Consider the following 12,872-nt stretch of genomic DNA (forward strand, 5'->3'; position numbering starts at 1 on the left):
CCACATGAATGGCCGGACCCAGGGCGAACTACCCAGCAGAACATTGCCCAGAGCATCACACTCCCATCACATTCCCTTTCCCAGGTAAACTGCGTATACGACCGTCCACTTGATGTAAAAGAAAGCAGGACTCATCATACCAGCTTCTCCCACTGCTCCAGGGTCCAGTTCTGACGCTCGAGTGCCCAGTGTAGGTGCTTTTCACTGTGGTCAGACAGGGGTCATCATAAGCACTCTGATTGGTCTGCGGCTACGAAGCCCCATACGCATTAGAGTGCGATGCACTGTGTGTTTTGACACATTTCTCCCATAACATCATTAAAATTTTGTGTGACTTGTGCCACAAAAGACCTTCTGTTGGCTCAAACTAGCTGGGATAGCCTTTATTGCCCTCCTGCATCGATGATCCTTGGGCGCCCAATACCCTCTTGCCGGTTTGTCCCTCCTCGGACAACACAAAGATTACAAGAACTGATTTTTTGCTTACCATTTAATCTAACCAGACCTTAATATGTGGCCTTGTAAGGAGATTATATATATGACCTTTCTGTTTGAATCTGCATGTCACACTTTTTATTTTAATAAAAAAAAATAAGTATATATATATATTTTTTATTATTATTTAATTAAAATAATATTTCATATGAAAATGACAGAAGTCAACCAGAGGAACAGTCAGAGACAGCACATCCAATCAGATTCACAGAGATGGGCACAGTGGCCACACAAGTGCAGTTAGGCACGTAGGAACACACTGCTAGATACCTTACAGACGCGGGCAACTCTAGAATAGAGGACCTTCCCAGCAGCCCCTTCTACCTCCTGAGCGCGCTCAGTGAAGAACACGTAGACCTTATCATCCTCCTCATTATCACTCTCTGACATCGCTGCAACATGTACAAATTCCGCGCCTGGAGAGGAATTGGAGAGAGACAAAAATACAGTTAAACTAACACATAAATCTGTTATTGTGTATATAATGTGGTATTTTATTGTGTTTAACCTATAGAGCACAGTCCATTCTTAATGGTTGTCAACAACATGCTGTGTGTGTATATTTGTAAGTCGTAGTCTAGCTTTTTTTTTTTTTTGCTAGCTGAGGTGCATGTGTGGTTGCACATGTATCACCTTGCAGCCATGTAGAGTGATATTGTTCAGTGCGAATCACATGTCGCATCCCCAAACTCCGAATAAAAGCAGTATCATGACTTAGAAAGTCAGATGAGATTCCAGCGTACAGCTCACCGTCTGAACAAACACACACAAAGATTTGGATCAGAGTTAAACTGGCATGTTCTTACACAAACATATAAACTACCAACAAACTATAAACACACTGTCTTACCTATGATAGCTGTAGCTGTTCTCTGGTGAGGGTCGTACGGACATTTTCCCTTCCCTGATTCGGTGTCTTCATACTGCAGCGTTAGTTCCTCGGCCTGAAAAACCCAGTTACATTATTTACAGTTCAAGTAATTTATTTTTATCTATACACATTAAAAAAAGGATGTTTGGAACGGTATGCAACTTTTTTGTTTTAATTATTTTACTACAGTAATATTTATTTTATTTTTGTTTGGATTTGTATGTAACACTTTATTTTTATTAAACCTTTTAAGGTTTTAAATATTTTATAATTATTATTTTATTTTTTTCATTTGTATATGTATCTAACACATTTTTAGTTTAATAAAAAACAATTAAGTAGATTATAAACATTTTAATAAAACAATATTTTATTTTATTTTCGATCTGTATGTCACACTTTTTATTTCAATAAACACATTTATTAAATTGTAATCATTTTGATCAAATAATTCATTTAATCTGACATTTTCTATTTAATCACTTGAGACTTGCATGCAAAGTACATGATAAATGCACATCAAATAACATAAGTACACAAACACAACAGGAAGCAGTTATGTGAGAGAGGTGCATGGTGGAAAAATGTAGTCCTTCTTTACCCTGAGGAAGAGGTTGGTAGGGATGAAGGCACAGCGAGGGTTGAACGCTCCAGTTCCACAGGCGTAAAGATGTGTTTGGTTATAATGCTCTAACACACGCAGGAAGTTAGCACAGTCCATCTGTGACATAAACAGGAAACTAGCACTCATGAACAAAGCCTGCTTGTGAGGTCGACTGAGCTTCAATACAGACAGAACTAATAAACTGTCCAGACAGTGAGGATTGAGATGATTTAATTTGTTTGTGATTAGACACTTCAAGAAAAGCTGTCTACATGGTCAACTGTGGTACATAAAATCATGTTTTACCTGCAGATTTTTTCCAGCCATTATACAATCCTGAATACGATCTAGATTTGCAGGCCAGTATATCTGAAATACAGTACCAAAACACACACACACACACACACACACACACATATGAATTTGGTGCCCAAGTATGCATAAAAGCTTCTCTTACTCATATTAAATGTGGATGCATATGCTGATTTCATCAAGTAGCATGTAAGGAATTACAGTTGAATGCCACTCTGGCATTACTCAGATGAAATGATTATGAACACACACATAGACAAGCAGGGATGGGCTCACACACTCTTACTCACACATGCACAAATACACTCACAGGCCTCATACATGCAAAACAAGCGTAAAACAAATGTTTAAAAAACAATCATACATTTATTGTGTCTTTCAATTTCAAATGCGAATAATTTTGCAAAAAAAGCTTCCTTGTTTGATACTGCCGTATTATGCTGTAAAATCCTTTAATAAAAATTATTTTCATTAACTTTTCCTCAAGTTGCTTCTCTCTTCTGTACAATTAAATTGAACTGGAATTGGATTGTCTAGTTAAAAAAACTAAAAAACTAAAAGTACCATAACATCGCTCCATATGGTTAATATGTGATCTATTCCAAATCTGCTGAGGCCATATGATATTTTTCTGTGAGAAACAAGTGGTTTGTATTTTTCTAAGCTTGACAGCCCATGGTAACCATTCGCTTTCATTGTATGGAAAAGAGCAGCATCAACATTCTGTTAAACTTCCACTTTTGTAAAGCACGAGAGTATATAATGAAATAATTTTTATTTTCAAGTGAACCGTCCCTTACTTGAGTACCGGTATATAATATAAAAGAAACAGCATGTGTGGGGGTGTGTACATACCTTGCGGGGGTTTTGAGTAATATCATCCAGGCTGGTGGACAGCAGATGGTCCTTCATACCAATGTAAAGGCGACGACCGTCTTCATCCGGCAGCAGAGAGTTCAGATCCCCAGCAGGCACAGAGAGAGACATGAGCCTGCCGCTCTGCACCAGCTCTGTGGCAGAGAGAGGGAGATAGAAAGAAAGAGAACAGGTTATTTTATTATATATATATATCTGTTATGATTGAAGACCCTCTTGGCTGATGTGAGTTCAGCTTATATGCAGGATTTCTGTTTTCCATCACAAATCCTTTATATCTGACAGGCCAAAGAAATAATGCAATTTAGCTTTATTGTTTATATAGGAAAAAGAAAAAAAACTGAGAAAGATGAGTTTATTCCTTCCTTGCAGCACAGAAGGTGAATTTCTGAAGAATATCCTGGTCAATTTTTCCAATATAACAGTGAATAGACTGTCAAGCTCTAAAATGACAAAAAAGAAAAGAAAAGAAAAAGGTCTAAAACTCATGTTCTAAATCTCAAGTCTTCTGAAGATATACGATAGCTTTGTTCGAGGAATAGACTGAATGTTAAACTGTTATTTACAGGAAATAACAGAATTTTCAAATAATCATTTTTCAATAGTTAACAACACTCGAGGAGATGTAAATAACGACGCAGCTTTGCATGAGAAAAAAGATGCAAAGTTTATCATATGATTTCAGAAGACTTGGGACATAGTGCATGATTCATTTGGACCACTTTAATGAGACTTTTATGGCACTTTTGCATCCTTTTTAAAGGGGTGGTTGATTATGATTTCACTTTTCACTTGTAATGTTGCTGTTGAGCATAAACAACATCTGCAAAGTTACGATGCTCAAAGTTCAAAGCAAAGGGTCGGGGAGATATTTTATTTTTACAGAAATTGCTTTTTAAGGACAACAAACGGCTGGTAGGGACTACAATGAGCTTCATCAAGGGTTAGTGACATCACTAACCGTAAAATGTACATAAACCCCGCCCCCGGGAACGCGATTTATAGATAATCATGACAGAATATGCTAATCAGTGACTAGAAGATAGTTAACTCCACATGAGCTGCATGCATAATTAAATTCATAAATGCATAAATTCATCAACTAACCATTCACTCCTGTTGCATTCTACATGTTGTCACTTCTTGAGTCTCCTTCTTTGTCCAACTCTGGTTTGAACATGCTCATTTGCATTTAAAGGGACACACAAAAACGGCTCGTTTTTGCTCTCCCTCAAAAAGTGACAATTTTAGCATGCTATGAAAAAAATATCTGTGGGGTATTTTGAGCTAAAACTTCACATATACACTCTGGGGACATCAGAGACTTATTTTACATCTTGTGAAAAGGGCATTAGGACCCTTTAAAACCTGAAAGCTCTAGTCTAGGCTGCATGGAAAGTGTAACAAGTAGCAGATTATTCAAATCATCTTTGTGCTCCATGGAAGATAGAAAGCCAAGCCACATGTTTCCACAGGTTTGGAACAACATGAGGGTGAGTATTGAGTAAATAATGTAGTCAGTGTTCACTTTTGTAAGGTGTTTGGACAGAAATGTGTGTTGGCAGTGTGTGTACACAACCACCCTACAGTGATAAAAATCCACTCACTCCTTTTTTTTTAAATCCCCATAAATCATAAGCAGTGTCTGTCTCCCAACGACCTGTTTTCAGAATGCGGCTTTAGTGACGTCACTAAAGCCACAGGCCCCGCCCACGAGTGTTGCCAGACATTGCCGTTTTAACATAGACCCGCCCTGATCGAGTTCACAGACAGCAAGTTGTACACATCCGCCATTGCTGCACTAATGAGAATTGCTGCGTCCCAATTCGCATACTATCCGTCCTAAATAGTATTCGAAAATAGAATTAGTAGGTCCCAAATCGTAGAATGTTGAAATGAGTGTCCCAAAGAGACCCGGATGGTCTACTATATCCGGTCAGAATCCGAAGTGCAGATCGATGCGCACTCTAACGGCTGATATTGCCCACAACCCATCGCGCGTTGGACGAGGATTCGGTTAGAACTACAAACACGAATGAAAAGTGTTCAAAAACTACAGACATGGAGGACGCGCGAGTCCGACGGTTATGTAGAGAGGTTTAGATAAAGGGGTTTGAGTGATTAATTATCAGTATCTAACCTGACGAAAATGTATTTATGCAATGTTGTCCACATTATATTGCATCTGCAGCAGCATTGTGAACTTTTGCAAAGATACGTTTAGCCATTAACTTTTAAATGCCTTATATTCAAATTCCAAACACATGAGGAGAGTCTCCGCATGAAAGATCCATGACTGGCAGATGAACGTGCGACAACAATTCTCTCCGAAATGGTAAGAAGTTATATAATAGATTGAATGGAGGATTTTAACTGTGACGAGATGATTGACAGGGCAGTTTACGGTGATAGGATGCACGCGACAGATCTGTCCGTTAAAGATGACGAAGTAGTATGTCCCAAAGCTTGCCTATTCTTTTGCTACACACTCAAAAGTATGTACTTTTTCTTCACAAAAAGAGTACATACTTTTAGGGCGTAGTAAAAGTAGGCGAATTGGGACGCAGCAAATGTCTCCCAAACGTTGAAGGTGTTGTGGCTGGATGTATTCATTCACATAGCTCTCTCTATTTACTCCTGAAATCTGAGCCACCCGCTGAAGACGAGGTGGGTTCATTTTGTCTTTGAAAAATGCTCCCTCAACTCTACCGAAATGTGTTTATGTACCTACGCACTTCTTATACTGTGTTTACTCAGCTCTTACAGTGATTTTCTGGAGTAAAACTGACGCTTATTCTTTTGTGTGACATACAATAAACTTTATTAAACTCATCAGTATATTTTCTGTAACGTTAATCATTCAGACATAGTCCTACAGCAGGCTTGATAATAGTGGCTACAATCAATGACACATAGGTTATAACCGTAATTAAACTAAACTATACCTGTTCCAACTCCATACATCATATATTCTCGAAATGAACACCGTTACTGTGAGTTTCTGTTTTGATATTATCATCTTTCCGTGAGTTGAGATTGTTCACTGAGCGCGAGCTGGTTAGGCTCCGCCCCCTGTGCTGTGAACCAGCAGCTCATTAGCATTTAAAGGAGCATCAAAGCATCTAAAACAGTGTGTTTTTCTCAGCCCCCAAAAATGACGATTTAAACATGCTGTAAAAAATTATCTGTGGGGTATTTTGAGCTAAAACTTCACATACACACTCTGGGGACATCAGAGACTAATGCCAGGCAGATTTTTGAGCACGTAAATCACAACTTCAAACCACGACTCACGGCTTTGTAGCGCTCCAGGCCAGTCACGCCAAACTACCTGAGCGCAATATACATACTTATTGTTTCAGACACATAACATTGTAATACATAATCGTGTGTATTATTATTATAATTATTATTAATTTGACTGCAGCGTTATATTGTCCTAAAGTGTATTCTCACCCAGTACCGCCTGCAGAAACACTGCATCCGGGGCTGCCATTGTTGTTTTGTATGGTTTGATTGGTTTCACGGGCTATGTGACGTCAGAGCTCGTAACTGGGAGTACATCGATCTAGTACGAGTTCACGGGTGGGAAGTCACGGGTTTGACTGCCGTTCCAGTACACTTTCACGGGTATAAGGTTGGAAAAACACGGGTTACAGGTTGCCTGGAACGCGGCATTATTTTACATCTTGTGAAAAGGGGCATAATAGGTCCCCTTTAAAGGATTAGTTCACCTCAAACTGAAAATTTCCTGATAATTTACTCACCCCAATGCCATCCAAGATTTTCATTTCTTTTTCTTTCTTCAGTGGAAAATAAATTAAGTTTTTTGAAGAAAACATTTCAAGATTTTTCTCCACACAATGGACTGCAAGCGCTACCAACATGTTGAAGTCCAAATCAATGCAGTTTCAAAGGGCTATGAAGTGCTTCAAACGGCTCTGCACGATCCCAGTTGAAGAACAGGGTCTTATCTAGCGAAACGATCAGTCATTTAAAAAACAAACAAAAAAACATTTATATACTTTTTGTTCGTCTCGTGCTGGTCGGCGACGCGCCGGGCATTACGTCATCACGTTGGAAACGTCACGAATTTTAAAAAAAAAATAATAATAATAATAAATTAAAACAAAGATGTCAGACGATTTTGAAGTTGGAGGAGAAAACGGGAGAAAATGAGATGGAATTTTTCGCCCTTCCCTGCCTTTTTGAACCGGAGTACACTGATAGATGACGTGCCGCGTGACGTTTCCAACGTGATGACGTCCCAGACCAGCACAAGACGAACAATTGTGGTTAAAAAGTAGGCTATCTAAATGTTTGTTTGTTTTTTAGAAAATGAACGATCGTTTCGCTAGATAAGACCCTATTCCTCAGCTGGGATCGTGCAGAGCCGTTTGAAGCACTTCATAGCCCTTTGAAACTGCATTGATTTGGACTTCAACATGTTGGTTGCGCTTGAACTTGAAGTCCATTGCGTGGAGAAAAATCCTGAAATGTTTTCCTCAAAAAACTTAATTTCTTTTCCACTGAAGAAAGAAAGACATGAACATCTTGGATGGCATTTGGGTGAGTAAATTATCAGGAAATTTTAATTTTGAGGTGAACTAATCCTTTAACTGCATAACCTTCCTACTAATGGTTATAAATTGTGTGGATTATTTATTGTTGTGTTAAAACGTTATAAGTTATAACGTTTTAACACAACAATAAATAATCCACACAACTCTTTTTAACATGGCAAATACAGATACTCAGAGAATATACAGAGAATACTCTTATTTCCGCGATGCAGAAAACGCGCGCACGGAATCCAGTCACAAAATATGGAATTTACTATATAAAACAGAATGTCATGGAATTTTTGAACGCATAGATCAAGAATATTACAATGAATCAAATCGCTGACAACTGTCTGTCTGTATGAGGACATGAACACATGCACTTAATCTCGAGATCTACTCTGAGAGTCACTTTACAAGCAGTTTACCATTTCATTTCAGCTGCCTGTCTCTGCTTTAACCGAGGAGTGTAAAGGATAATTCCGGTATTTAGCACTTTGAGTCTATTTTCTAGTTTGTTTTGGATGAACTAGAGTGGTGGACTTAGAAATTTTGACAATGGGCGGTGTCCTGACCCGACTTTTTGACTATTTTAGAATCGCCTCTGACCGCTTCAGAGTGGCTGTCTATGGGCAGCATTACTGTAGGTTACTGTAAAGCTACGTCTTAGTTTTATCTTGGCGAAAGCCGAGTACAAATCAGCATGACGTTTTAACATCTACTCTCGTGTAATGGAAATTATTAAAGAAAAACAATCGCTATGCCTATATCATATACACAGACACTCAAAGGCCTTCAGGACAACCCGTCAAAATAAAAGTTCGGTTTAACTTGAAGAAATTATAACAGAAATATATTATTGCACAGTAGATTATTCAAGAAATAATAATAATAATAATAATAATACAGTTTAATAAAACACAGTGAAACTCAAATGTCTTCTTTATAACACACCAAAATAAAAGTTTGGTCAAATTCAAGGAATTTTGAAACAACAATATTACTTTTGCACAGTAGAACACACTTTTAAAAGTAATAATAATAATACAATTTATTAAAACATAATTTTTAAGGAATATCACACAAGTTTTCATACGTGTATTAAACAGTAAACCTGCCAACAAAAAAAAGGAATACTTAAATTTTCATTTGATTACATTTTAAAAGATTAACTAAATTGTTCGCTTTATAAATTGATTACCAAAGTTATACAATACAATGTTTTTAATAATACTTTAATAATATACTTTAATAACATTTTAATGTACTCCTGACAGTCAAATAAGCCACTATAAACATATAAAGAAAAAAAAAACATGATATACCGTGAAACTGACAGAATCTTGTATAATATACTGTGATACAGATTTTTGGCCATATACTGCCCAGCACTAGGTAAACTATCCCTTTAAATACATTTAAAACTCTCTTCCAGAGTAACATTACATTTCCTTAATTCAATGAACTCATATAAACCAAGGGGGTAATCCACCAGCCGGAAACTGAAGTCTCCCCGGGGGGCCGCCATTGGCTAGCAAGCCTTCACCTGCTGTTAGCAACATTGACTCCCATTCATTTTGGCATCACTTTGACAGCGAATAACTTTACATCTGAGGCGTTTAAAGACTCCATTTGTCCATTGTTTATTTCTAAAGAAACACGACAATGTATAAAAGGCTCCATTACCTTGTATCTTACTTTATGGCCCCGTAGAAGCAGTATTTGTAAAAATAGGCTAACGATTGCGTCATAACACGCGACTCTCTGTCGCACAGTAGAGAAATTACCGTACAGACAGAAGTAGAAGCTCGCGTGCAATCGGGGGGACGTGGAGGCATAAAGTCAAGGGAGAAGCCCATAGAGAGTTGTAAAGTTGCTCCTGGTGCTAGCTCATGGACAGCTAATACTCACAATCTCCGTGTCTGTGAGATTCGGAAGGGAATGATTCAGATTCCTCTTGGCACAGCTACTAGAAGACGTACAGGTTGCTCACGTCACATCTACGTCATCAAGCTCAGTTTGAGCCTGCGCAGTACGCTTGGCAATCAGGAAGTGAGTGCTTCTAATAGACTTCACTTTTCTCCATTGAAGTCTATGGGGTCGCTGTGTCCATTTCTTTTACGGTCTATGATATAAACATATGTGGACCAGACAGACTCACCTTTGGCCAGAATAACCTGTTCAAAAATCTGAACAGCTGATGAGACAGAGAGATAAAATAACCCATGAGATGAATAGAATAGATAAAAAGATTGAAAATATGCCAGAGAATAATGGGAAATGAATTTACAGTAAGAGTGTGTCAGATAATATCTTATCTTAATAGGCTTCACCAAAAATCGAGTCGCTCAAAAATAACATACAAACACACACATATCATGTTGGTTTTTCTATAGGCTTGCATGTTCATCACTCCTTTAAAATATTCTCTCACCCACACAAACACTAAAAAAAATTCAGCTGTTCACGAGGGACATGCACACAATCTGTCACAGCCTGCAACCTCACACACATTCCTGGCTTTTTCTCAGTGGCACCAGTCCTACTCGTTGTCCCCTTTCTTGGGGGCAGTTGCTGTGGCAACAAGGGTGTGTGTATGTGTGTGCTAAAATCACTCAGGTGGATTATGGGATGGTGTGCACCTGTCTCCTGTGTGTTTAACAGGAAGTGAGTTTTCATGACTAGGTGGTCTAGAAATCCCTAGTCTTAGTTTGACTCGTGACCTTTTTAGTCATAAACTAAATTAGACAAACAGTGAGACATTCTGATGGTCTTATACCATTAGTACAACTACAACTGTCATTTTACTCCTTTACACACACACACACACACACACACACACAGATATGAACACAAAGTGAGTCACAAACCCTTTCTGTCCATCACTCTATGACCAGCTGAGGGTATATTTAGCCACATAGAGACCTAGTGTTGTATATTTAACCACACACAAGCTGTAAGTGTAGGCTATATCTGAACCTTAGATTACCTCAGTCATGAGGGAGACTGATGTTGGATTACTCGATTAGTACAAATGTGTGCCGTGTGATACAGCTAAGAAACATAGATGCCTACTACATCGATGCACACGAGCACAAACCCAACCCAACAATATTTCAAAACTAAAAAAATTGTTTTTACAATTAATCGTGATCTTCCTTTGAACAATCCCGATATCAATTAAAATTCTAAGATCAATATTTTACTTTATGCCTATTTTCAGTGTCTGCCTAATGTGTTTTTTACAGCGCCATATTCTATTGTAGATGTCAGCAAAAAGAAATGAAAGGGTAGGCTACCTAAATTGTGAATGTGAGTGTACAGTCTGTATTCAATGTGATAAAATAAAAAGACTGTAGGCCTACCATTAAATCGCGGACTGCACGCAAAAACTAACATACAACCATACAACGCAACTGTGTTGTCCGATTCATGAACAACTGACTCTTTCTTTTGAGTCTGTTCTTTTAATAAAGAGTTGCCTGTTTGAATCCGTATTGCATTGTTATTGTTAACTAAAACTATAACTATTAAAATTTTCGTTAATTGAAATAAAGCTAAAATAAAATAATTTATAAATATCAGATGAAAAACTTAAATTTACAAAAACAAACATTGGCAACTGAAATAAATAAGTTTAAGCTGAAGTATTAAAATAAAACTTTAATAAATGTAAATGAAAGCTGAAAAAAGGACCCTTTTCGCAGGTTCTCAGAAGTGGAAGTCCTCATTGCTGGGTAAACTTCTATTGCAGTGAATGGGAGATGACAGCAAATATAATTTTTGTATTTGCATTTTCTCTAAAAGCAAAAGAAAAAAAATCCATGATAGCGTTTTCACGACTTTCCAAAAGAGGGAAAAATTATCAAAAGATTGATTACAGTAGTCAGAAGAGAGAAAGATGCCAAATTTGCGGTAACTCCCTCAGCCGTTGTTGTATTAGAAACACGTCCCTCGCACCAGCGTTATTAATTTTTTTGGTCATTTACTGCCAAGGTAATATAACAAAAAGTATACCATTATAAATGTATATTGATTTTGTTTAATTAAAATATTAAAAACTTTATTTGCGATGTTGATTACTGTGGAAAGGGCCAATAGGCTAAATGTGATAAAACAACATAACAAAATGACTAAAACTTTAACTATAACAAAAAATATTAATATTAATAAATAGTATATAGATAATACTATTTCTGTAGAACAGGGTTTTGCACCTTAATTGATAACAACTACTTATTTGGATCCTGACATCTAAGGGCTCCCATCGAAATTCTTGTGTTTCAGGTCTTTCAGATTTCACTGAACAATGAGGAGGGTGAACAATGAGAGATGGGATCCAACCCTTTGCTTTGTCATCTGAGTTCTTTAAAAGTAAGATGTTTAACACAACATGATGATGAAAGATAAATAAAACCAAGCTCTTTACAGCATTAGCAGAGAGAGATTCCTTTCTAAGCAAAATGGACATTATAAATGAATATTCTGAAATATGAATCACAATGAAACCTAAATCGATTAGAAAGCTTGTCAAGTCATGTCACCTTTATTAATACAGATTGTTTCTAGCAGATTTACAGTACTGTAAATGATTCAATGATGCAAACAGAGTTCATTACAGTCAATTTGAATGGGAATCCAAACAAGAGTTTGTGAATCGGAATCGAATTGGGAAATTTGTTTTAAAAAACCTGCTCACAAGCATACACTTTACTGCAAGTGTGAATGAAAGTTAGGGTGTGTTTCCTTGAGCACATCTTTTCCCATAGTGCTACTGGTGGACAAGAACAAACAGAACATACTTCTTGTGCAAATTGAGTTATCAGCTATTACTGCTCAGTCCACCAGCTGGCATGTTTATATGTGTGTGGTGGAAATGTTAACAGGTGCGAGTCGTGCGACTATAGGTCTGTGACTGGGGAACACAAGGCTCAGCAGGGTTCATGCATAAACACACAGTTAAAATAAACTGGTGAACACACATTGCTGTGTTCTGGTATTTCTCAAATCTCTGTCAGTCAGACCTACTAACCTTGACCCTTGATCTGAGAAAAATAGTATACATCATAATTATAGCACTCAAATGCACACACACACATACTTCCAGAGCTTAGCTAATTGATTTATGCTCATGTTCAATCAATCACATCTA

The 12,872-nt window shown here is 37.5% G+C and overlaps 1 protein-coding gene across 2 annotated transcripts in view; it reads right to left on the reverse strand.

Moving 5' to 3' along the window:
- Window positions 1–12,872, reverse strand: part of sema3h (sema domain, immunoglobulin domain (Ig), short basic domain, secreted, (semaphorin) 3H) — a 28,982-nt gene that overhangs the window by 14,093 nt on the left and 2,017 nt on the right. For both annotated transcript variants that reach the window (XM_056260879.1, XM_056260877.1), the window contains exons 2-7: window positions 3,138–3,292; window positions 2,277–2,339; window positions 1,968–2,087; window positions 1,346–1,439; window positions 1,129–1,248; window positions 766–911 (exon numbers count right to left, since the gene is read on the reverse strand). In XM_056260879.1, coding sequence (XP_056116854.1) covers window positions 766–911; window positions 1,129–1,248; window positions 1,346–1,439; window positions 1,968–2,087; window positions 2,277–2,339; window positions 3,138–3,292 — 698 coding nt within the window. The remainder of the gene's footprint in view (window positions 1–765; window positions 912–1,128; window positions 1,249–1,345; window positions 1,440–1,967; window positions 2,088–2,276; window positions 2,340–3,137; window positions 3,293–12,872) is intronic.

This window comes from Rhinichthys klamathensis, unplaced genomic scaffold (assembly GCF_029890125.1).
Source record: "Rhinichthys klamathensis goyatoka isolate OS25496 unplaced genomic scaffold, OSU_Roscu_1.1 h1tg000180l_1, whole genome shotgun sequence".
NCBI classification, from domain to species: Eukaryota; Metazoa; Chordata; class Actinopteri; order Cypriniformes; family Leuciscidae; genus Rhinichthys; species Rhinichthys klamathensis.